The sequence below is a fragment of the Arachis duranensis genome, chromosome 8 (assembly GCF_000817695.3).
Source record: "Arachis duranensis cultivar V14167 chromosome 8, aradu.V14167.gnm2.J7QH, whole genome shotgun sequence".
NCBI classification, from domain to species: domain Eukaryota; kingdom Viridiplantae; phylum Streptophyta; class Magnoliopsida; order Fabales; family Fabaceae; genus Arachis; species Arachis duranensis.
The window spans coordinates 14,712,914-14,739,583 of record NC_029779.3 but is presented as its reverse complement, the minus strand read 5'-3'; the positions used below and the strand labels follow the sequence as shown (position 1 = coordinate 14,739,583).

Sequence of the window (26,670 nt, the reverse complement as noted above, 5' to 3'; positions counted from 1 at the left end):
ATATTTAAATTATCACTAAATAAAAACAAAAATATTAATTTTTGTGTTTCTTTTCAGTGTATGAAGTTGGATTCCTGACCATAAAATTATCGTTGGGCATGTTCTTTTACAAAGTGCATTCATGATTAAAAGCCTCCGTATACTTGTGTTTGTTCTATAAAATGAAAAAGATCATTTTCTGCTTTTTTTTTTTTTGCATTATCATTTTCTCTTTTGTTCATGTCTTCCATACTTAACATGTGCCATTAGTATAAAGTATAAACAACTACGAAGTAACAACGTAATATATATGTGTGTGTGTGTGTACTTTTAACCCTTTTTTTCCTGTAACTCTATTTGAAATCAAGGATGATCAATTTATATACAATATCTTTCCTTAGTAGACTTTTAATATGACAAATAAAGTTATCAAAATTCACTTAAAATAAGTGGAATTTATTATATTATAAATTTGAACTAATAAATTCGTTAAAAGTTTAGTCGCAAATTCACTTGAACTAGTAGAATTTAAATAAGCTTGAATTATAGAACTCAATTAATAAATTAATAATTTCGTTGAATTTACTCACAAGTTTGATTTAAAAACCTAAACTTTGTAAAACTCTTAATTTGAGGGTTTAATAATCCATTTTGTTATGTCAGTTCGATGCTAAACAAAGCGGTGACCCCATGTTAGCCCATGACCTAATGTAAATGGCAAAACATCACATATGATGTCTTTTTTCTTTTTTTGGTCAGGGATCACATATGAATATATGATGTCTAAAAGCATAGAATACTCAAAAAAAAAAAAAAAAAAAAAAAAAAAAAAAAAAAAAAAAAAAAAAAAAAAAAAAAAAAAAAAAAAAAAAAAAAAAAAAAAAAAAAAAAAAAAAAAAAAAAAAATAAAGAAACACCCATTTCATTTCTGTTGCAGTCTATTGATGCGATAAACTAAATATCCAATCCTACCTTTCAATTTAGACCTTTCAATTTAGATAAAGATGATGATGATGATAAGAATTACAACTCAAATGGCATAATCTCTTCATACTCACCTAAGAAGTCGTAGGTTCGAATCTCCCTATATTTAGTAAAAAAGAAAAAAAAGGAGTACGGAATACTAAAATCTAACCCACTTTGAACACACCTCATCTGAAACAAAATGATCAAACTAAAGAAGAAAAATTCTCCAAGACCAGCTCTTTCCGCCATAGCTTCCTTTAGGTTGAAACTAGAATTACAGTTTCCGATTCCCAGATAGCAGTTTTGTTTAGGACGTGTGCCTTTCGTTGTTTATTCAATGTCTCCTCTGCAAGGAAGCATAAAATTGTTAGTCAGATAGTAACAGCACAATACTAAAATTTAACATATTAAATTGCAATTGGGATAACTCCACCAAATCTGACATAGTAGCTAAATGGAAAAAGGCGGGGATTGAGGTAATATATACTGCAAGGCTACGTCTGTTTCCTGGGACTGGGACTGAATATTGTGTTTGGTGATTTTCAGTCCTAGGACACAAAATTTCAATCCCTTTAGTATCTCAAAAAAGTGAAGACACAGGGAACTAAAATTTTTACAAACGAAAACTGAAACTTTTTTAACATTTCTTTCCAAAAATACTCTCATTTAACTTTTCAAATTCCAAATCTACACTTCAATGTACATATTTATCTTAAACCAAATATGATACTAAGATATAACTCAATTCAGTACATTTTACACCAAACACAATATAGATACTTAATTTAGTCTCTATCTCTCAGTCTCTGTCTTTTAGTCTTTGTTTCTCTTTCAAACGCAACCCAAGTGAATGTCAAATATAACTGGGACTGTGATGAAATAGCATAGATGAACTACAACCACCGGAGTTCAACTGAAATAAAATTCTACATGTTTATTAGTTTTATAAAGTTTGAAAAACAATTTCAAAGTATTAAAAGTACATGCCTTTCGCTTCTTTAGCTTCCCATTTCTGCTGCCTCCCTTACTGGAGCCCATTATATCCTCACCACCTTTATTTTCAAAGGGCAATGACTTAATTTCATCAAAGAAACTTTCTGTAAGACCTTGCATCCTGGTACAGAATAGAAACAGATTCTAAGTAGGGAAAAAACATGTACATAAATGAAAACGCATGCATAAACATTCAATGAAGACAGCAGAAAAATCTGGCAAGCATTCCTAATCCTAACATTCATCATACCCATTTCTTGATTTCTTCAAGTATTTCTCTCTCTTCCTCTCCTGTCTTGTTAGAGGAACACGAGTGAACAACTCTTCCTCTTGCTGAGCACGCTCATCCATCTTGGCAATATATCTATCAACTTCTTTACTATTTCCCTCAAATTCTCTTACCTGTGAAAGTAAGCAGCCCGGAAAGAAAAAATCACTATGGAACTCATTAATTCATTACGATCAATAACAAGGGAAAACCATCACAACATGGGATCACCTCCTCAGGTCTTTCATCCATATCATCCATCAATTCCCTGATAAAATGACTTTGCTTAGCTTGTTTCAAAATCTCTTTTTCCCTTCTCAAGGCATTCCTTTCTTGCTTTGAAGTTCTCTCTAGCTCCATGGAAGCAGGGGCAAATCTCGGAGGACGATATACATCATCACCATCCTGCATTCAAGAATCAAGTTATTAGGGAAAAAAATGGAAGAAGTTGGCATCATATTGTCATCCTTCAGCATATCAAATCAACAATTTTACCCGCTCACCTGAGCTGCTAAATCCGATTTGCTAACAAGCATGTCAGGATTTGGGCGATACTTTGACACATCCTCAGCCTTATCAGATGCAACCCCCTCCTTCTCACTTGGAATCTCACTTCTAGTGGCATTTTCACCAACTTTCATGAGTTTCTGAATTTGGTATTGTTGTTTTTTGTCAATTGGCCGAATCTGCAACAGAAACAAAGATGTCAAACTCCTAAAATGCAAGCATTACAATATTAAATATACAAAGGAGAAAGAGATAATATAAAACCAGACCTTTTCTAAAAATAATCTTATCTCTACAATGCTTCTAACAACTGGATGTTCTTCTAATGAAAACCCCTTCGCCTTGCGCAACAAGTAGTAAACAAGGGATTGGCAATAGTTCAAAAGCAGCAAATTTTTAGCTTCAAGATAACTGAACCCATCTGCTGTAGGATATTGATCCTCTTTCACCTGATACATATCCAAACATGGTGAAAACAGAAGAATTAAAGTTGTACATCAAATTACTTGTTTTTCCCATTAACATATCTACTAAATGCTATTAAAGAGTACTCGCTACCAACAAAGTATAGTATCATCAAATTACCCATGAAACACCGGTAACAACACCGTCTTGGATACGCGGACATACTGAAATTATACAATAACAACACACAAACACTGAAACACCGGATATATGTGTTTATATTTTCAAGATTTATACAAAAGTCAAGCATTTATATAAGTCAAAACTATCAATATTGACTACTAATGTCGTGTATCATGTGTTGTGTGTCTTTGATAGCAAGTTACTTTGGATAGTAAACTAAGTGCTATGAAATAAAATTCAGTATATATTTTTGAGCAAAATTAATGGAGTGAATATTCCATATGAATGGAACCTTGGCAGTTAAGGATTGGATTTTGCGATTCACGGTGTCGAGTCCTTCCTTCATTTCTTTCAACAACGCAGCAAGATGAGGCGCTTCTCTGAAACCACGAGTCAATGAAGTCGTTATTATGGAGAACAATAGAGAGATCGATTGCATCGTACGGAGAAGAAAAAAAGGAGAGCTTACTTTTGATTTGCATCATAGTTTGCAGCGTTCTCCATGCTTGAGAGACTGGTTCTGAGAACCGGACCGGTCATCGAACCGTTTTAGTCACTGGTTCACTGGTCCAACTGATAGTTCAACCGAAAAAACCGTTTTAGAATAAAATAATAAATAAATTATAAATAAACATCCTAAAATATAATTATAGTTTAATATAAATTTTAAAATATCTTCGAAATTTAAAACACTACATAAAATATCATCAACCTAATCCATATGATATTATCAAAATACAAACTCAAAAATTAAATAATAAAAAAACATATCTAAATATTAAATCCCAACATCATGATTTATCAATCATCAAAATCCGCAAGAACTTGTTGCAAATTTGCTTCGGTGGATTAGGATTAGGATTAGGATTAGCAGCATCATACGAAATTAATAAAAGTTTTATTAATCTCTATTGGATTAATACCATTATCCATAACTGAAATTAATAAAAGTTTTATTAATTAAAACAATTAAAGACCAGCCACAGCACAATGAAAAATCAAAAAATTATCAACATGACCATATCTAAATTCTGCCACCAACATTCAGCAACAAACAAAGCCAGCAAAACCAGCAATAATTAGGAGCCAGCAACTACAAATCAAAGCAAAACCAGCAACTACAAAACAAAGAAGTATCCATAACCATATACGAAATTAAAGACTAGCCACAGCACATTGAAAAATAAAAAAATTATCAACATGACCATATCTAAATTCTGCCACCAACATTCAGCAGCAACAAAAAGAAATAAAAACAGCAGGACATTCAGCAGCAAAAACATCATTACCAACAGCATTCAGCATTCAGCATTCAGCATTCAGCATTCAGCATTCAGCAACAAACAGGGCATTCAACAACAAAAATTGGCATTCAACAACAAAGTGTCATCAATCAAATCCATATGATCTTATCAAAATACAGTCTCAAGTTAAATAGTAAAAAGAAATATCTATAAATTAAAAACCAACATGAAGATTTATCAATCATCAAAATCCATAAATTAGAAGAACCTTGTAACTGACTATTATTCGAACTAGGTAGATTAGGATTAGCAGAATCATTTGAATTAGGAGGATTGGCAGACGAATTATTACTCAAACAGGCATTATCAGCAGCTTCTTCTTGATTAATACTTTCATCCATAACTAAAATCAATAAATCATAATCCAAATTAAAAACAGCAACAGAACGGCTAGAAATCCAATAATCATCCATAAGACCATAGAACAGAATCAGTAACAAATCCATTACTCAATTTCAGAAACAAATCAGTAACAAAAACACATATTAGAATAGAATCAGTAACATATCAGAAATCAATCACTAACTTCAGAGATCAGATTCCCAAATCCCTAATTTCAAAAATTGCATATTTGAGTAATTTGAAATTTCAGAGTTCAGACCACTAACTAGAAATTATAAAACCAATCAGAAATATGGTTAAAGCATTTCATCAAACATGTTGAGTGCGGTAAAATTAAAACGAAATAAGACATTCCAAAGCTTAATTTCAATGTGATAGAGAAGAGAACAAAACTATTGTAACTTTAATTTAGTCTATGAAAAAATCCAAACCACTACCAAATCAAATAATTACTTATTGTAGTAGAAATCAGAAGTTGCAGAGTTTGAAGAAGAGTATTGGTGTTGTCTGTTGTGTGAGTGTATTGTCTGGTTGCGGGTTTAGGGAACTCACGGCGGGGACAACAGAGAGCAGTTCGACGGCTGAGTGGAGCACGCGGGTTGGTCGCAGAGTTTGAAGCAGAGCAACGTGGCTTCCAGACGAACGCGAACTCGAACGGTGAACAACGAGTGAACGCGAACGGTGAACGCCGAGCGAACGCGAACGGCGAAGAACGCGAACGAAGACGCGAACGTGAACGGCGAAGAAACGGCGGCGGAAGCGCGGCTGAGCAGACAAAGACGACGTACGCCGAGCTCGAGGAAGCAACCGCGATCGGTGACAGCAAACAGGGGTTGAAGACTTGGAGCACGAGGGAAGCTAGATGACGGATGGCGAATTTTGAGTAAGACGGACGGCGGCAGTATGCCCCTCCTTGTGGCGGTGGTGTAGGCTTACAGTGCTAGGGTTTTGTGGGTGGGTTTGTGTGATTTCTCTGACTGAAAGAAAGAAAGGGAGAACAACGGGAAAAAGAAACGAAGGAGCTTCTCTTTTTGTGTAAACCGGCCGAGTTCCGGTTCGGTCTGACCATCTGGTTTTTTTTCGGTTCAACTATTTTTTGTCAAATTTTTATATTGTCACTTTGTCAGTTTTATATGTCTGATCAGACTGTTAATACTGACGATTCACAGTTAAATCAGTCCAACCAATCAAAATAAACTTTATTTTTTTATTAAAAAAGTCCTTTTTAGATGAAAATTTCTTTTCATTTAAGTCGAAAGAAAAGTAAAAAAAGAATAAAAAAATTGTTTGATTTACTTTTTCAGAAAATTGCAATGAAAATAATATAAATTTTATTCAATTCTATTGTAATATATTCTTAATTTTATTTTATCTTTATTTTCTTTTTCAATTCAAAATCTTATATGTTCCATCTAATGCTCCTAGACAATTCTAAAGCAAAGAAATTGAAGGTTCAAAACTATCTCTATACCAAACCATATATAATACAAAACCACAACCGCATTTCTTCATTAGACGTATTTTGAACCATTTCCATCGGGGATCTATGCAGTCATCTGGAACAGGAACAGGCTTTGCAAACAACAGGCTTTGGACACGTAATACCGACGACAAAACTTTATTAAAATACTTACTTATTGTTTCTCCTGACCTATAAAATCTAACTTGGAGTGTGCGATTCTTTTTATGATGAGCTAAAATTATTAAAAATATAATCACTTGCTCAGGTATATTTACATGACATTCATCGCTTAAACCACCCTGAACTTTAAGTAACACATAATTTTCCTAATGCATCTACGCTCATCCTTAATTCCCAACTACAATTCCTATCGCCTCCTCCTATGATTCGGCTTAACACATTCCTTCTCAAGGGATTAGTATTAATTTCTCTATTCCTAATCAACAAATGTCTCCTTCTCCTATTTTTTAAATAAAAAAATGCTAACATCAAAATTAATATTGTGGCTGTCTCAAGTTCAATCTGAATCATAAAATAAAATAAAAAAGAAATCGCCTAAATTGTTCAGATTGGTCCAATGGTTCCATTCTTCCCTAACAACAGACAAAAAATATAAATCATAATTTATTATAAAATAACATAAATACTAAAAATAATCAATAAGAATAAAAATAACAACATAACCAACTAATTATTTTATTTTTGCATTCAAACAAATAAGAAGACTTCAATATATTTTTTCCCATTCCTTATTCCATTCTGAACAAAATATATATGTTCAATCATTCATTCACAGCAGGATTGTATAAATTAAAAATTTTGACACCAGAAAGACAGTTTCTCATGTTTATATTCAATTTTTACATTTTCAAATCACAAACAATATAAATGTCATGAAACCACTCATCCCAAAAGCTTAAGCTGATAGGAGAAGGTAACATTAATGGTTATATCTCTAACATTCCCCCTCAAGCAAGAGCCTCTCTTTTGGGTTTGCTTGATTTTCTATTCTTTTTCACTTTTTGGGGTTCTCCAAGGATCGAACTCTTGACCTTTCGGACATAGAGCTCTGATACCATGTCATGAAACCACTCATCCCAAAAGCTTAAGCTGATAGGAGAAGGTAACATTAATGGTTATATCTCTAACATTCCCCCTCAAGCAAGAGCCTCTCTTTTGGGTTTGCTTGATTTTGGTTTCATGACATGGTATCAGAGCTCTATGTCCGAAAGGTCAAGAGTTCGATCCTTGGAGAACCCCAAAAAGTGAAAAAGAATAGAAAATCAAGCAAACCCAAAAGAGAGGCTCTTGCTTGAGGGGGAATGTTAGAGATATAACCATTAATGTTACCTTCTCCTATCAGCTTAAGCTTTTGGGATGAGTGGTTTCATGACAATAAACAAATAAAAATAAAAGAAGCCAGAAAACCCAATAATTTAAAGTAAAAAAATGCAAATGAAAATAAGAAGCAAAGAGGAAAGACAGAGTTATATACCTGCGTGACTGAGAAAGAGAAGAACACCTGAATTCCAAAAGTTGTTAAAAGCTCTAATAAATTATTTGCTTCTGAAATATTGTAGTTAAATTAGTTGAGCAAAAAAATGAAGAGGAGAAGCACGCAGTAAAGAAGAAGAAAAAGAAAGAAGAATAAGATGAAGCCCTAAACCACAGAACACCGAAAAAAGAAGAGAAATAAGAAGAAGAAGAAAGGAACAGAGAGCAAGAAGAGAAAGAGAAGAGACAAAGAGCTAGAATTGGGAAGTGAGACGAAAAAAGAATCCAAAAAAGAGAAGGAAGAAGGAGAGACGAAACAGAGAGCATGGGGAAGATTACCTGGGAGGAGAAGGCTGCTGCACAAGACATAAAATTAGGGCTTATGAAATGAATTAAAAAGGGCAACAATGGAATAATAATAATATGTAGGGATAAAATGGGAAAGAATTTTCATTAAAAAATCTGTGTCCACTTTGTTAATTTCCGTATCCATCATTATCCCTCGTTAAAGAGTGGACACTAAAATTAAAAAAACTGTTTCAGAGACAATATATCCACTGTCTATGTCTCTGCTACCAAACACGTTTTAATTATTTAATGTCCATGTCTTTATGTACTGTCTTTAAAAACAAACGCTATCTTATTGTTGGGTCAACTCCCTTCTTTTATTTGTCCATCCGGTCCAGTTTTCAGAACAGGGGTGTGGCGGGTGAGTACGAAACCAGAGACAGGGGCTTAGCAAGGGTTTTCAATTTTCTATTCTTCTGTTTTTTGTTTTTGGTCATATCTTTTTAAAAAAATAAAATAAAATAAAATAAATAAATAAAAAGGAGAGTTTTGCGGGGTCCATCTTATCTTTTTAACTGTTGTTGGTGAAATATTTAGTTCTTACACTATGACCCCAAACATACTGTGTCATATTTACCAAATGCAACATCCTTTCCCTTTCCAATTTCCATTCCTCAAGGTGCAATTAACAATTTTATTTAGGGGAGAAAGTATGCTTTGAAATCTAGATCTGTTATATAGGGTTATAGTAAAATTTAAAGAATCATTTTTTATTAAATAAATAAAAATAATAATAATAAATCGTATAGATCAAAACTTAAGTGTATCGTTTCACCACGTTGGTAAAGAAAAAGATAAATTTTTTATTAATATTTGTAATTTTTTAAAAATATTTATAATATTTTAATTTTGTCTATGATATTTTTTATTTGTGTTAAAATTATATATAAACTAATATTTTTGCTCGATAATAATATTACGGAAATATAAATTTTTAAAATTATGCCAATTTTATTTTGATATTATAGATTATGACACAAAAAAATTTATAGAATCAAACTAGATTTATAAAAAAGTCGTAAAGGACAAAAATCTCCATCAGCTAAGAAGATTAGAGTCTCCATAGATAAAAAATTCAAATAATAATCTTTTTAGTTATTATTTTTATGTGAAAGAGTTTAATATTTTATTAATAATTAATTTTGAGTTTAATTTTTTATTAATAATTAATTTTAACCTTCGTTATTTAAAACTTAAAAAAATATTTAATGTGTATATTTTTACATTTGATTAGGTGTTAAGTACTTAAGTATGTTGCACAAATAAAAATAATTAATTTTCATACTTGTTATTTAAAAATAATATTTTTTTCTATATATATGAGTTAAAACTCATTTTGGCCCCTGAAATGTCACGTCGATCTCAATTTCAATTCCGAAATACTAAGTTACCCAATTGAGACCCCAAATATTGAATCATGACTCACGTTTGCCTCTGCAGTGATCTCTGTTAAAGGAGTGCTGATGTGACACGTTAAGTTACCAAGCTGTGTTGTCACCTAAGTTTCAAATTGCCATAATAGAACGATGATGGATACATGATGTGGCAAAGGTTAAAATGACCCAAATAAATCCCCCGAAAATAAGCTTAAAACCCTAAATTGCAACCCCATCTTCGATCTTGTTGGGAAGTTGATGGGTTCAAGTAGCCAAGCTTCTGCGATCTCTGCGAGGTCGCGTTCTCATGGCGTCTCTGTCAGAAATCCTAATCGTGATAGATTGGGGAAGATTCCAGATTGGTGCAGCTGTGGAATGTATTTTGTGCTTCGGTAGTCTGGGACATATGCGAATCTTGAGAGAACGTAGATTCTTTGCTGTATAATTTTTCCATTCTATATTGTCTTCTTCAATATGTTACTGGACTGCAATTCCTCTTGGGTATTCTTATAATATTTTGTTTCTTTGTTGTTGTTAAAATGGCAGACAACGGAGAGGATATGGTGTAGTTTCTTTGTGTGAGTAAATGGTAAGGAAGAAGGCAGTATAGTGGGAAGACAAATTCCTGCTAATAATGATGATAATTAGAAGATGAGTTTAGCATGGATAGTTAGCGCAATAGAATCTGAGATTAGGTGTTTGAAACTGTGGATAAATTTTTTAAGTGTGGTGATTTGTTTGTTTGTCTTTGATTATTGTTTATGGAATAAGTGTGGATAAGATGTGATAAGAAATATATAGTTGTTTGTATAAATTAGTAGTATGAAGCAAGTCAATATAAAAACAAATATGATGTTGAAGCATCTTTCTTATAATTAGGATACTGTAGCTGTTATGTAATTCTTAACAAATAAGTCTACTAGAACTTTTTATAAGTTTCAAACTTGTTACTACATATATGTGTTTAAAATAAGTCATGCTTAGCATAGCCAATATCCAGGGGCGTCATTTGTCATAAACCAGTCAAAACAAACTAAACAACATAAACTTAGCAAGTGTATGAACAAAACACAACCCAAAAATGTATTAATCCAAGTCACAAAATAAGATAACCAAGCTCCAGTCACATAAAAAAAAAAGGAAAAATCAACATAATACTAAGGCATATTATTAATCTAATTATCCATCATTTCTTTTTAGGAGACTTGAACCGTGTTTTCAGTTCGAATGTGGGGACAAATTTCATATATACAATCATCTTTAAAGATGTTCCAGAACTTACTTCCTACATTAGATCAAGACTTGTTGAGCTTGAAGCTGGAGAGAATTTTCTTTTAGTTAGCAGTTTGTTGGGTCTCCCTGTTGGGATCATCTATTTTACCATGCCACAAATATAATTAAGTTAGTGACATAATTATAGCAAGTATATAATCATAAATATAATTTAAATCTACAAATGAAATTAAGTTAGGGTGAAATCACTTTATCTCCATCTTCTAGTTGTGAGTCAAGTGGTTGGGTTAGCACAATCTCTAAAGAAGTGGCAACATCTTTAAGAGCATCATTAGTAACAACATTTTTAGCACTATCAATAAGAGTCTCCGAAGGAGTCACTTGATTAGAGGCACCATCTCCACCCTGATCAATTGTAACAACATCAGATCCCTTACCTTTTTTCTTAGCAAGAGCAGTTGCTGCTGCTTCAGTAAGAGTAGCTGCAACATCATCAGCCTTTTTATATGAACAGCTTCTCTTGGTGTAGCCTTGTGTGCTATAGTAAGTACAAGTGAATTTTTTGTACTTTATATTCAGTTTGGTTGCTTCAACCTTAGATTTTTTTTTGTCGGCATCCTTCCTTCTCTTCTTCTTCAACGGACCCCACTTTTTTCGAATTTTTGGAATTTGAGGCTTACTATATTGAGACTTCTCCCACAAGACTTGTCCGAAAATCGGATACAGAGTATGCTTATATGTTTGTCTATAAGAATCTATAGTTAACCAAGAGTGATAGTAGTCTTCAAGTTTACCATTCAATCTGAAAATGACAGCACATGTACGGACATATGGCATGCCTAAAATTTAGTAGATATTAGAATCGGTATTAGAATACACTAGATTTACATAACATTGTATGGAAATGGTTAATTAAATAAAGGTTACATGTAATCTGCCATAATTTACATGTGCAAATTTTCTTTCCTAAATCAACAACCATGTGTTGTTGGATAATCATGAATCTCAAACCTCTGATAACCATAATATTCACACCACACTGGACGCCATTTTTGTGACTCCTTTCTTATCTTCTCAAGTCTGCTTTTCTGTATAGGGGGTAATTTGCCAATGTGATGTTGTAGCTTAACCTTGTTTTTTATAATTGTCCTCATCACGAACATGTGAACCTCCTCCAGCAAGGTAATTATAGGCTTGGCTCTATATTCCTTAGTCCTTGCATTGAACACTTCGCAGGCATTATTACATATGTTATCCAGTTTGGACCATGGCTAAAGTATGCCTTAGTTCATGATTCCTTTAGTCATTCGTTTAGATAGGCCTAAGTATCTTCATTCTTTCTTTTAAGCCTCTCCATCTAACCCTATCAGAGAGTGACATCAAGAATGCTCCATCTAACTCTATCAAAAGGCAACATCCAGCCTTGAAACCCTTCTTGCACCCATCAAGACATATGTTTATTTTTTTAAATATTGGATCCCCTTCTAGTTGTGGTATGACTCCAATCTTCAACCAGGGTTACTTTTGAGAAGAGTTTATGCATAGTCCCTAACTAATGTATATTATGTTGCCACATTCCCATAAACAATGTTTCTTGCATCGTGAGTGCTCTAGTTAGAGAAGACTTATTCAAGTCTAGATCACACTTTTGTTTGAAGTAATCAGAAGCCTCTCCATGCTTTATGTTGTGGTATTTTCTAATATTTTTCACCAATTCTAAGGCTAGCCACTTCCTATTTGCTGCCATGTTCTTAGTCCTCCTAGCACAAATATAGTCATTATTAAAAGTCTTAATCTGCCAACAAGTCTATTCATGATCAATGGAAGCATAAGCAACCCAACTACGACCCTCCATCTTGTATTTGTAAATTGCTCTAACTTTGTTACTTTTGTTTTTTTTTAATTTTATTTGCCTCTCCTCTTGTATAGTGAACTCCCTTACTGTCTCAATAAAATCATGTTTTGTATTGAACTTCATACCAACCTCTAACTTCAACTCCCCGAATCTAGCTCCCTCCATGAACATGGGAAATGCATCATCATCATCAACAACATCAAATTCTTCATTAGAATTAGGTAGGATATTCATCTCCTCGGAATGCCATGAATCATTTCCATCAGAGTCATCATGGTAGGCATCAAATGCATCATATGATTTCTGGACATCACTTACTTTCCCTAGTACATAACCCAAATTAATGTCTTCATCTGAATTCTGCATAATGACCTCATCCTCATCACATAAATCATCAAGGCATAACTTGGATTTTTCCTTATCTTTCTTATTTTTACACTCCCTAATCCTTGCCGTAGCCACCTCAAATCAGAATCATAGTCACTCGAGTTCTCAAAAATCTCGGGTCCAGGCATATAAAGCTCATCTTCCGCACTCTCATAGAAGTCATTGCTCTCACTACTCGAGAGTGTCATTGTAACTACCTTACCAGCAACCTTCTTCCCTTTCGGAGCAAATCTAGAAGTTGATCTTGTCACTCTTCTAGGTAGTGATGTAGTGTTCTTTTTGGTAGCACTTATTTTTGGAGTTGACTTAGATTTCTTAGTTATAGTTAGAGTGGAATTCTTAACAATGGTGGTGGTTGGTATGGAGTTTTTAATAGGATTGGATTTTGCTTTAGAAGCTGGATTGGTAAGGTGCTTATCACGGGGTTTGGATGTGGTCTGAATTGGTGGTGAAGAGGTGATCAGGGCTAGAGCTGAAGAGGTGGGCTGAGTTGGAAGTGATTGTATAGGTTGAACTGGAGGTGTAGTTGTGGGCTGGACAGGAAAAGTGGAATAGGCTCCATATGGGGTTGGATGTAGACTGGTCAACATAAATGTGAGTGTTTCAGACAGGAGATGCATTTAGGATACATGAGGTGTTTGAGTTGGAGTCAATTTCAGGTTCTTCTAGAATGTGAGTCATCTCAATCAACTCTAGAACCTCTTCAACCTCAAGTTCAGATACTCCATGCTCAAGATAGACATGCACAATCTCATTATTATTCGTTGCATGAAAGCACATCTCAAGCAATTCATTGTCACTTGAGAGTGCTCTCAATCCACTCTTCAATAGCCTTCCAAGAGCTAGCCACCAACACTCCTTCAAATTGTCATATTCTAGCACCTTGTAGTAATTCCTTATTGAGAAGACATCCATCATGTTCTCCCAACTAAGTTATCAATGTGGTCTCTGACATAAACCACATATCTATCTTGATTGGTCTCAAATTATCCTCCATGATGGAAAATAATTGTTATTCCATCATCCGTCTGCAATGCAAAATCAATAATGGTGACATCATTTATATTTTCAAATAACATGTTAATAGTGTTAATACCCTACAGTCCAATTTTACACAACTGAATCAAACACTTCGAATTAGGTTTATATTTTGTTCGGATAGAGTAATAAAATTGAAGAGCTTAGCTTGTAGTTATAACAAGAAACAGTTTAAAATAACTGTTTTTACTTGTATAACAATGATAACAATTTCTACAATTTTGTACCATATATATCTTCACTTTTATGAGCTAAAAACAGAGAGTAAATAATATAAATACAATCTTCTTTAAGCTTGTTTTTCAATTTTCTTTTCTTATCTATAGAAAAACAAAACAAAACATTTAAGCAATGATTACCATTTTTAAGTTCAGCAATACAAAAAATCAAAGCCCTAATATATTTAAAATTCACAAACTAACAAAACCCTAAATCCTAAAACTAGACTGTAATACAAGCCAACACACAATGAAAATCTCAAACCAATACATAAACATAGAACATAGTATCAAAAAAGAATAAAATTTTCCTCGTTCCTAATATGTTCTTCGGCTTTTGTTGTTGTACCAATGTTAGTTCTTCAACAACCTCTTCGAACATTCTGGGAGAGGATGAATGCCAATCACAAATAATTTTCTTTTGTGAAAGTCACGCATACGAAGAAACAAGAAGAGGACGAAAGTAAAAAGGAAGAATATAAGAATAAAAAGAAAAAGAAGAAAAAGGTCAAATATAGTCTATTTTGATCATCATGGTGTAAACCAAATATTTTTTACTCCTCGTACTCCAAAATGACATCACTTTTAGTGAAAATTGGGTGCGCTTTTAAAACAGTGTCATTTTGATCATTGTGATATGGCAATTTAACGTGCCACAGCAACATTCCATTAACGGAGATCACTGCAAGGGCAAATGTGAGTCATGATTCAATATTAGGGGGTCTCAATCGGGTAACTTCAAATTTTGGGATCGAAATTGAGGCCGAGGTGAAATTTTAGGGGACAAAGTGAGTTTTAACTCACACACATCATCATCATCATCATCATATATATATATATAGGCACTCAAACTTAATAAATTCATGCACGGTACAGGTCGGGAAAAGTCAATCAACAATTTCCTTATTTGCTTCATCTGGGGATACAGGTACTGGTGTTCAATTCTTTGGGCATGATAATAATAATTCCTCTTCATTCATGGGTCTATTACCAGTATTTGCTTCATTGGGATGTAATGTTTGTGTTTCTACACGTCTTTCAGAGCTATGATACAAAGTTTCTGAAGATATATCCAGATCTTCAGCCTACTCCATTGCAACTTGAGGAAGATTTGGAACAGCTTAAAGTTCTCGAGAACGGCTATAAGATGAAGGTTCCTGAATGTTTTCATACAAGTCATTAATTCGTCAATGTCTTACTGGCTTGCATTTATTTAAAAATTTTATGTGGTTAGCATTGGCCTTAAATAGTCTTAGTGGTATTATGATGGAACTGGATCAAAAAATTAGGGTATGGAAAAGTATTGAGAACTGTGTTTAGTGAAAGAGAGTCTTGCTCTAATAATAATATAAGAGAAATAAAGTGAGTGAAGGAATGAGAAAAATTGAGAAAGAGAAAAGAGGAGAGGACTCTTTAATTTTGGAGGAAGTGACATGTGGCACATTTTAGTTGTAAAATTAGTAAGATATAATAGAATAATAGATAGACTAATAGATTAGTCATTGTTGATTATATATAAGAGAGATAGAGTGTGTGTGTAAGAGCCAGGATTTTTACGTAAAGCTGTTTTAATAAAATAATATTTTAATTACCAAAATAGGTTCGAAAATATAGAAATGATATTTTGAAAATAAAAAGGTAAAATTTGATTTCAATAAATTTTTCTAAGTTGGAAAATGTATCTTTTGCGAAAGATTTATGTAAAAATACGTACCGGTAATTAAGCCAGCAATACCGGCTCTAGTCTGTCCGGTACTGCGTATTTTTTGAAAATAAGGTTTTAAAATTTGATTTAATGTTTTGAAAGGATAAAAATAATTTAGAATTTAAAACCGGGCGCTAATCTTAAAGGTTTTAGCCCAAAGTGGGCCAAACGGGCCAAAAATGCTAACGGATTAGACCAGGCCTAAATCGAGCCCAAAGCCCAACATATATATATATGTATGTTTAACGAGCTTTCAGCTCATTTTTTGCCATAAAACAAAGAAAGGGGCGCTGACTGAGAAGAGAGGAGAGGTGAGGATTGGGTGACTATTCACAACCACCTTCCAGTGACCATAACTTGAGCTACGGTGCTTCGATTGCTGAGCCGTTTATGACCACGTGAAGCTCTCGTCGAGCTCTTCGTTTCTAGATAAGCTTTGTTGATAAGAAATTGAAACTCAAGCTCCAATTTCCAGCCCTAATAATTCTGCATTTTTGGTTTGGTTTTTGAGTAAGTTTTGTGATTTTGGTTGTTTAGAGGCGATTTAGCATTGGAATATTATTGGATTTTATCCCTAATCTTGTAGGTAAGGTAAGGTTTCACTAAACTCTTGTGTTTAGTTATTTTGTGAACCTTAGGTTTGATGTTGGTATGTCTTATGATGTTAGATTGAGGTTTGATATTTGTTGGAGTAAGCTTGATGGTTTTGGAGCTTTGAGATTGAGCTTGGTGTTTTGAGTTGCGTGAAAATCGGCCAAGGTATGATTTTGGTTTTCTTTATGTAATATGTAATATGTAATATTTTTGGACACTTAGATAAGTTTACTTTAAGATATGATTGAATTAAATAAATGGTGGATTGGATTATGTATGTGGCATGTGAATTGTGATGACGATTTTATGAGTTGTGTAGATTAGAGTTTGATTATGATATTGATGAAAAAATTGATGATTGGTATTGTTGATGGGAATTGATAAATGATGTAGTAGTGTTGTGTGGAAGGAATTGGAATAATAATGATGACGATTATATGATTTGATGATGAATGATAATAATTGGGATATTAAGGTTTGGATGTTGTATAGTGGAATAATGATGGAATTTAGGAGCTTTGATGTGATTTAGGTAATTAGGACTATTTTGAATGTGGAATAAGTGATTTTGGTTTGAGAGTTTGGTAAAAATGGAGGTTTAGATATTTTTGGTAAAAATGGATTTTTGTTGAACTTTGACTGATCATATATTGAGCTACAATTTTTAATATTGAATGATTTTTGTATCAAATTAAAGATAATTCAAAGATCTTTAAAACGGTATATATTTCATAGAAATCAAAATTTTGTAGAAAAAGATATGATCGTTAGAAGTTGGTGTCAAAAATCTGATTTATGTGATGTTGCAGAAATTGTGTGCGCACGCACACTGCTGTGCGCGTAGTCTGAACAGGGGCCACATTCTTACTTGTGCGTACGCACACCCTGTAAATTTTTGAAAATGTGCATACGCACACACATGGATATGCCTACTGTCGAGAGCATTCGCACAAGCTGGAAAAAGTCCTCTGGGCGTGCATATGCACAACCCTATGCGTACGCACATGGTCCTATTTTTCAATGAAAATCTTGTTTTTAAACGTTTTACTTTCTCTGATGTGGCAGTTTTTCTGCTGTAAGAGTGTGCCCAACACTATATCTTTGGAATGATTTATGATGAGATAGTTGTTGTTGTTTTCTTCCTTGCCGCATGAGTGTGCAGAGCCTATATCTCTGGCGTAGCAGACTCCCTGCTACATGAGTGTGCGGAGCCTATATCTCCGATGTGGCAGATTTCTCTACTGCATGAGTGTGCAGATCCTATATCTCTGGGCGTGGTAGGAATGCTACATCTGGAAGGATGTGTCGGGTTGGTATTTATGGACCGACAAATGATATCACGAGCCACTAGGAAAGGTATTCATCATATGCATCTTCTACCTGTTTGTTTGCTTTGCTTAATTTCTGTTATGCCTAGATGAAACACATGTTTACTTGCTAATTGTTCTAATTGCTGTATATGTACTATACTTGTGCTTTACTTGTCTGCATTACTTGTGTTTTCTACTGGGATTGAAGAGGCTCGGTAGGCGGTGACGATGGGATCGCATAGAGGTTAGGTTTGTGAAGGCTGTGGGATACAACGGTGTGATTAGTACTAGTTAGAAATCCCCTAAGTTTAGATAACATTATTTATTATTTATGGTTTGAGTTATTTATTTATTCTAAGCTTGAATATCTGTATAAGTTGAGAAGTTCTAGGATTGCCTTTGGCGTCCCGAAACCTTATATCTTATATACTGAGCGCTGTTACCATATTGAGAACATCAGGTTCTCATAACATATATTGTTGTTATTTTTCAGATGCATGTCGCAACCCACCATAGTGAGTTTGCAGATGTAGTGACAGAGCGGAGTATGATCTTCCTTAAGTTTTATTTCACTTTACTTTTGTTGTAGTACTCTCACTTTTGATATATTTAACGTTGTTGCCTTAGAGGTTTTACTTCAGAAAAACTTTGAGAGATAAGTTATTGCTGTTTTAAATTTCAAAACTCTATTGTATTCAGTTTGATTAGCCGGCCTAAACTCTGCAGGCTGTGACTAGTCCTCATTTGGTATTTCACACTTATATATATATCTTGTTTACTTAAATTATTACCTTGTGTATCCTGGAGCTATCTACAAGGTTTTATATGTATTATGCCTCGTTCCATTTGTAACTATGCGTTTAGTTATCGTGTGTGGACACTTCGTGTTTCGTAATTTTGCCTTGTGTATCCTGGAGCTATCTACAAGATTTTATATATATTATGCCTCGTTCCATTTGTAACTATGCGTTTAGTTATCGTGTGCCGGTCCGGTTTTTAGAACCATGCTCAAAATTGAAAGAACAAAGAATGAAAGAAAAGATTCGAAGAACCCTAGCGGTATAGCCCCCGCAGAACCCACAGCCACCACATCTCCTCTCCTCTGTTCGAGCTCTCTCTCTCTCTCTCTCTCTCTCTCTCTCTCTCTCTCTCTCTCTCTCTCTCTCTGTCGTGACACTTTGTTATCCTTTGCTTTACGGCGCGAGGTAAAGCTTAAGGTAACGGGGTGTTATAGTGTGAAGGAATGAGAAAGAGAAAAAGAGAGCTCTTTCATTTTGGAAGAAAAGATTTGATTTTAATTGCAATAAAAGAGTGACATGTGGCATATTTTGGTTATAAAATTAGTAAGATATAATAGAGATTAATTCAGTCTAAAATATTAGTGAAAAAAAGTAAAAATGTCTAAAGATAATTTTTATATAAATCGAAAGTGCTATGAATAAAGTTAAATAAACTGTAAATATTAGAGACAAAATTAAATAAAATTAAATGTTAGAAGTATTTTTTAAAAAAAATTGTAAATATCAAGGACAAAAAAAACTGTAAACACAATTTTTTAAACTATTTGATTTTTTTATTTTCTATCTATATAAAAACATTATTGAACATATCACGAGCTAACATTTGTTTTGAGGTATTTAAACTGAGACTAGAAGAGTAAGACTTAGTATTGTATTTGATAGCTAGAGACTCGAACTAAAATTTCAATATCCGTCTTCAAAATTTAAATCCTTTTAGTATCTCTAAAAAGTAAGGACAAGAAAATTGAAATTTTTTGAAAAGATGACTGAAACTTTAATAATATTTTATTCCTAAAATATCTTCACTTAAAATTTTATATTCCAAATATGCTCTTCACCTCTAACCCCATTCCACCTTTCACTCCACCACTACACCTCCACCACCAACAATAACAGTGCTAACAACAATAACAACAATCTCATAAATTAGATTCAACAACAACAACAATTTCATAAATCAGATTCAACAACAACAATAATACCAAAAACAACAACAATCTCATAAAAAACAACAATCTCATAACAGAAAAGAGAAGAATAGTAGAACACAGAGGCGACACGACGGACCATCGACAAACACAAGAAACATAGGCGGCGCAGCGAGCATAGTCAATTCTACCTCGCAGACAGTCAAGGCGACAGTGACAAAAGAGTTCGACGGTGACGGAAGAACGAGTAAGAGTGACGGAAGAGCTCGACAGTGACGACAGAGCGAGCGAGAGTGACCGCAGAACTTGGCGGTAACAGCAGAGCGAGTGAGAAAAAGCGAGTGTCTGGAAAGAGAGAGAGAGAAGGGGAGGGGTAGGTGAGTGGGTCTAGGGTTTTTTATTTTTTAATTAATAAGAGCATTTTAGTAATTTTAAACATTTTAGTTTCTATTTTTATCTCAAACCAAATAAGATGCTAAGACATAACTTAGTATACTTTATACCAAATACAATACTAAAACTTATTTCAGTCTTAACCTTTTAATTTTGTTTTCAAATTTCAATCTCTCTTTCAAATTCTATGGAAAGAAAAATTAGAAATTTATTAGATTGAACAACACTATTTAGCACTTAGTAATAAAACAATCCCGCTAGGTAACTAAGAGGGGGTTCTGCCAACTCCCGCCAATTCCCATTGGGCTGGAGTCCAGAGCCCATTTCAAAAAAAAAAAAACAAAAACACATGTCCAATTATCTATGGTAAACCTAATTTACCCACAATTACCACTAGTAAACATAATAAATACTATCTTTCACTCTTCAAGTCCAGCCTCATCCCCAAACCCGACGACTGTTCCTTCCCGACCTCCCTCCTCCATTAGAAGACACATCCATTTAAAAGATACATCCACAAAAAATACCTCCATTAGAAGACACATGTATAAAAAGATACATGCATAAAAAGACACCTCCATTAAAAGAATATTCATAACCCACATCAATAGATGATGCATTCGTTTCTTCTTCTCCAAATATACGTTCAATCGACAAAGCCGTTGGAGGATGCGGGATTTTTGTTCGCGGCTTCGAGACGATGTCGAGGGATACGCATTCAATGGCAATCGGGGGATGGAATACACACGAGTTTTCACGATAACATGTTTCACCGTCAGAAATGGCGGCGTACCAATGAATTGGTGACGCAGCGGTTACTGCGACTGGAATGACAGCACACCGCAGCGGCAGCAAATCGGCACTTGGCAAGGAAGATGATCGCAATCCGCACAACAAAAGTGTCTACCGGAGCAAAACGTCATGCACCAAGGAGCCAGTGACATGTTGGTTGTGCAGTTGTGACGGGAGCACGCGCCTTAAGGGGTGTTTATTGATCGGATCTGATTTGCATATCCGCAGTGTTTATCCAAATCCGATCCGCACACTGATAGGATCAGATTTTCGAATTTTATGTAGATATCCGCATATTCGATCAGCATATCCGCGTATCCGCAAAAATAAAGAGATAAATACGTAAATATTTTTTATGTTTTATTTAAACTAATAATTATCATATATGTTTATTATTTTAATTTATTATTTAAGAAAATTATGTTTAATATTATTTTAAGAGTAAACATATTTGAAAGAATAGGAAAATAAATTTTATTAATATTTTTTCAATAAAAATAAGCTTTTAAAAGTATTTTTGTATTTTGCGGATATATCCGATATCCGATCTGCAAATGTGCGGATCGGATCGGAGCAGATCTAAAATTAAAAATTGTAGATATTGGATCCGATCCAATCCAATAATTTTCGTGTGGATCGAATCGAAATTTTAGTCATATCCGATCCGATCTGCGTTCACCCCTAGCTGTTGACGAGAAAAAAGATGCCGTGATAATAAGAAAAAGACAAATGCTAATTACCATAATTTTATAGACGTTACTCAACACAATCCTTATTATTCAAATTTTTCATAAATATAATTTTTTAAAATTTAAATTTATTAAAATAATTTAAAATTATTAATTATTAATTGAATTGTCAAAAGTTGTCGTATCCTATCCTTTTCCGTAATAAAATCCCTTGAAAAAATAAAGTCCTTCTCCTTAGAAAAATACTTTATTAAAATTATCATAAAAAAATTTTTATTGGAAAAATAACAAACTATCTCTAACAAAATAAAAAATGAAATCTTGTTTGTTTTTAAAATTGTAAATAATTTAATTCGTCAATAATATTAATTTTTTTAAAAAATGAGAACTAATTTATACTTTATTTTACAACATATTATTTTTTAAAATAAAAATCTTAATTTTAAATTTGTATTATAAACAAGTAATTTATATTTATCTATATTACTTATAAATTTTATTGTACAGACTAAAGAATTAAAAAAGAAATGAGTATTTCAAAAATACAACCTACAAAATTATGAAACACTAAAAAAAAATTATTCTTATTTTTGCATGTTATGTAAGCAAAATCATAGTGAAAGATATTTTAATCATAAAATCATAGTGAAAGATATTTTACAAATTGAAATTTAAATTTTTTTATTCTAAATCAAATTTATTTATAAAATTGTATTTTTTTATAAATCTATAACTTTAAACTATACATTTTAATTTTAAAATAATTTATTTGATATATAATTTTTTAAGGTGGCATAGAAATTCAAACTTAAAAATTTACGATAATAAATAATTATAATAAAACAAAGTAAGAATACTAACTAAATTTATGCAATTATGATTTTAAAAATAATTAAAGCATAATATCAATTAAATTACTATTTAATTTGTAAAATAAATATAGTATAACAAATGTTTAGATATTATTCTATGTTAGTTCAAATTCTAAAAATTCTAACTTTGAATTCATATGTCATATATAAGACTATATATTGAGCGTATCTATTCAAAATAAAAATTTTCGGTAATGATTCAATGGATATTGATAAATTAAATGATGATTTATAATAAAACTTAAGAAATCATTATGAATTTGTTTTAAATTGATAAATTTATAAAAAATATTATTTTTATTGAATTTGTACTAAAACATAATATTTGGATTTTTATTATATTTTATTTGAATTCAAATAGAGGTATATATTTTTTTATTAATATTTTTATAAAGTTCGTCTAATCCTGATAAATTTCTTTTTAAATTCTAAAAAAGTATCTAACTCAATTTCTTAAACTTTACAATAAACAATGATAACCATTATCATTGTCTCTAGAATACATAAGAGTACATAAGAGTACATAAGAATAAATTATATTTTTATTAGAAAAAAATATTTTTTTAATTTATAATAATAAATTTTTTTTGTTAAATATGACTTATCGAAGTGTATTTCATAATTAACAATAACCATCTATTAATTTTTTTCAGTCACACAGCCATTTTCTCACGTCCAAAATAAAGCATCATGAGTATTGGCTCCAAAAATCCTGTCTCATCAAGTTTAAAAATAGAAAATCTACAAACTAATTCAGGATGAAATTTCCTTTATTTTCTCATATTCTTCGTCGGTCAAAAAATTATTAATGAAGTCTTGTGGGGAGATCATGATTTCTTTTTCTTCATTGGATTTATCTTTTAGATTAAAACGTATCTCTATAGCACCAGCAATTATTATAGCCCAAAAAAAATCTAAATTAAAAAAATTATTTAATATTTAATAAATAGAATTTTTCACTAAAATAAAATAAAATAAATTATTATTTTCTAAAATTCTATTTTTTAATTTTAATTTCTTAAATACGAATTTTTTTTGTTCAAAGTAAGTTTGTTCACAACTCTATAATTTTTATAGTTTGCCTAATCTGTCAAACTTTCTTTCAAATTTTAATAAAAATAAAACTCAATTTTTAAGCTTCACAATAAACAATGACAACAATTATCATCGTTTCGAGAGTACATAGAAGTATATAAGAGTACATGAGAATAAATCATATTTTTATTAAAAAATGTTTTTTTAATTTATAATAAAAAAATTCTTGTTAAATATAACTTATTCAAATGTATTTTATAATTAACAATAACCATCTATTTAAGTTAATTTTTAAAAAATAAATTACTCAACCATAATAAAACTTTTTTTATAAATTATAAGAGTTTTTAAATATTTAATTTGTAATTTTATCTTTTAATAAATCACTCATTATATTAATCACCTCTAGTTCCAACAAAAAAAATTGAAAATAACATATCAAAAGAAAAACCAAAAGGCAGAACAGAAAACAATAAAATGAAGAATTTATCAAAAATCTGGTCGCAATGTATTAATTCCATGTTCCATTAAAGCAGAAAGCTGACACCCTCCTCCAAATTCAAAGAATAGGCGTAAGTTTAGTCACATCAATGGTTTTTTTAATCATGTATAACAACATTATACAACAATTTCTCAAATCCATCTCAGATGAATTCATATTAATTTCAATTTCAATTTCAATTTCAATTTGTTTTCTCATTCCTTTATGTGTTAATGTTTCTATATTTAGTCTTTGATGGGGAGACCAACCCAACCAGTATTGTATCCATTTTGAATTTTTTTTTCTTAATAAATTATGAAAAATAATTATTTTCACTAAACCTAGTTTTGAGCTTTATTTATTAGAATATATGTTATTTTTTTTGTAATTAGGACAAGTTTATCGTACTCTCGGCGAACTCTATGTAAAGTTTTTACCGTAAATACAAGTTAGAGAATGAAGCTGAGCACCCAACTTTGTTCTCCACAATCATTTTGGTTGTTGTTGATTTCTTTTTTTTACAATGGCAAGAAATTCACTGTTATCCATTCATTACAATGGAGAAATGGTGTATGATGAACAAGGTTATATCATTTTTAGATTGAACCAATCGATATTTACCCATCTAACAGCGGAAATCAACAATTTAGAGTTGTTAAATAATCTGATATTATTTTTCGTGGGGATGCAAGAGACAAAGAAGGTAAAGAAAATCTACTACAGATATCCAACCGAAATAGGTGGTAGTTTAATTTATAAAAGGTATTTCACAGCTGTGTTGTATTTGTTGATGATATATTTACTTGAACATGCTTGTGAGAAAAACTTGATGGTCTTTTGAATCAGATATCGTCTGCATGATGACGAGGACATATGTCTTATACGATCTTGGCACAACCGTTGAACAAATGTTCATCTGTTGGAGTTATCTGTGTTCCTCGTCGATTTGGGTGGCCGAGGATCGTCTGCGGATACTGTCAACGATAGTCCGTTGAGTGGGCCTGTTAGACGAAATATCAGACGGACAATGGTAGATCTGAATATGGCTCATAAAGTTAGTCAAGAAGGGTCTAATGTTGAAGTCGACAATGCTGAGTTGGATGACGACATTGAAAGTCATGAGGGTTCCGCTATTAGGGATCCGATGATGGATCAGTATGAAGTTAACCCCGACGATGGAGACGATGCTGAAGAAGAACCAGCCGAAATTTCTGATGATGGTGATGAGGAAGAAGAGATGAACTATTACGGTGACACACAAATTGCTCTGACACAGCCCGCTATTTCGCAACCATATGACCGTCCGGAACACTTCTCTAGGTTGAACATTGATGCAATAACGTCTGATTGGTCCTTTACACAGGTAGGCCCTAAAGAGGATCCAAGGAATGACTTCGAGGTTGGACAACATTTTTGGAACAAGGAATAAGTCATGTTGGCTGTTAAGACGTACATCATCAAGAGGGCTGTGGAGTACAAAATAGTATGTAGTGACCAGTGGATGTATAATGCACAGTGTATCCAGTTCGGACCCGGTTGTAATTGGAGCATACACATATCATATCGCCATAAGGTAGAAAAGTGGAAAGTGAGGAGATACAATGATCCTCACAAATGCATGCAAACTTCGATGGGATAAGACCATCGTCGGTTGGATTCGAAGGTGATTTCTCAATACATTTTCACAATGGTAAAAGCGAATCCAACAATAAGCATTAAGGTTCTGCAAGGAGGTGTAGAGAATCACTTCAGTTACAAGGCATCCTACAGAAAGGTTTGGCTCGCAAAACAGAGAGTCATTGCTAGCATATATGGGGATTGGGAGGAGTCATACAACGAGTTTCCTCGTTGGTTGTTCGCTATGCAAATGTACTTGCCTGGTAAGAATTACTTCGCTGTGGTTATATGTTATTAAGACAAGAACGGTATACGATATGTTTATTGAGAATTTGTTTGTAGGTACTTGGGTGCAACTTCAACCTTGGCTTGGTTCTGCCGACTCCATCATGTTTCATCGGGTGTTTTGGACGTTTCCACCATGTACCGAGGCTTTCAAGCATTGCAAGCCACTAATTTCCATTGATGGCACACACTTATATAGTAAATATGGTGGGACTCTGCTCATGGCCATAGCTCAGAATGGAAACACAAACATTTTGCCTATTGTGTTTGCCGTTGTCGAGGGTGAGACAAAGGAGGCATGGTCGTTATTTCTGTTGTATCTGCGTCAGCATGTGCCTCCACAACCCGGTGTCTTAGTTATTTCAGACAAGCACAAATCAATTGATGGTGCATTGAATGCCGATGATAGTTTATGAAAACCACCTCATGCTTTCCAGGAATTTTGTACGAGACACATTGCTGCCAACTTCATGACTCACTTCAAGAATAAGGACTTGAAGAAGGTTCTGATTAATGCAGCGTATTTGAAGTCGAAACGGGAGTTCGCTCAATATTTTGGGCGTCTGAGGGGCAAGAATGAGGCAATCACGA

The 26,670-nt window shown here is 32.9% G+C and overlaps 1 protein-coding gene and 1 long non-coding RNA gene across 3 annotated transcripts; one reads left to right on the top strand and one right to left on the bottom strand.

Moving 5' to 3' along the window:
* Positions 1-774: 774 nt before the first annotated feature.
* LOC107461037 (uncharacterized) lies at positions 775-5,934 on the bottom strand. Of its 2 annotated transcripts, none has more exons than XM_052253305.1 (9): positions 5,401-5,934; positions 3,771-3,874; positions 3,594-3,681; positions 2,983-3,162; positions 2,710-2,892; positions 2,438-2,611; positions 2,189-2,340; positions 1,933-2,059; positions 775-1,291 (listed from the first exon to the last, which is right to left on the bottom strand). In XM_052253305.1, exons 2-9 carry the CDS (start codon positions 3,839-3,841, stop codon positions 1,280-1,282), a joined length of 987 nt encoding a protein of 328 aa, XP_052109265.1. In that variant the 5' UTR covers positions 3,842-3,874; positions 5,401-5,934; the 3' UTR covers positions 775-1,279. The 2 variants fall into 2 exon arrangements, with proteins under 2 accessions (XP_052109265.1, XP_052109266.1); XM_052253306.1 differs by having other exon boundaries at positions 5,500-5,934.
* Positions 5,935-15,227: 9,293 nt separating this feature from the next.
* LOC107461016 (uncharacterized) lies at positions 15,228-15,513 on the top strand. The gene is made up of 2 exons (XR_001586546.3): positions 15,228-15,286; positions 15,401-15,513. It is a non-coding gene; the product is annotated as an uncharacterized LOC107461016 (long non-coding RNA).
* Positions 15,514-26,670: the final 11,157 nt, after the last annotated feature.

Excerpts from the sequence above, each read along its gene's own strand:
- LOC107461037 (XM_052253305.1), bottom strand. The coding sequence starts at position 3,841 with ATGACCGGTCCGGTTCTCAGAACCAGTCTCTCAAGCATGGAGAACGCT. Across the intron at positions 2,341-2,437 it reads TGGATGAAAGACCTGAGGAG|GTAAGAGAATTTGAGGGAAA; the intron begins GTGATCCCATGT and ends TTACTTTCACAG. Across the intron at positions 2,060-2,188 it reads TTGAAGAAATCAAGAAATGG|GATGCAAGGTCTTACAGAAA; the intron begins GTATGATGAATG and ends ATTCTGTACCAG.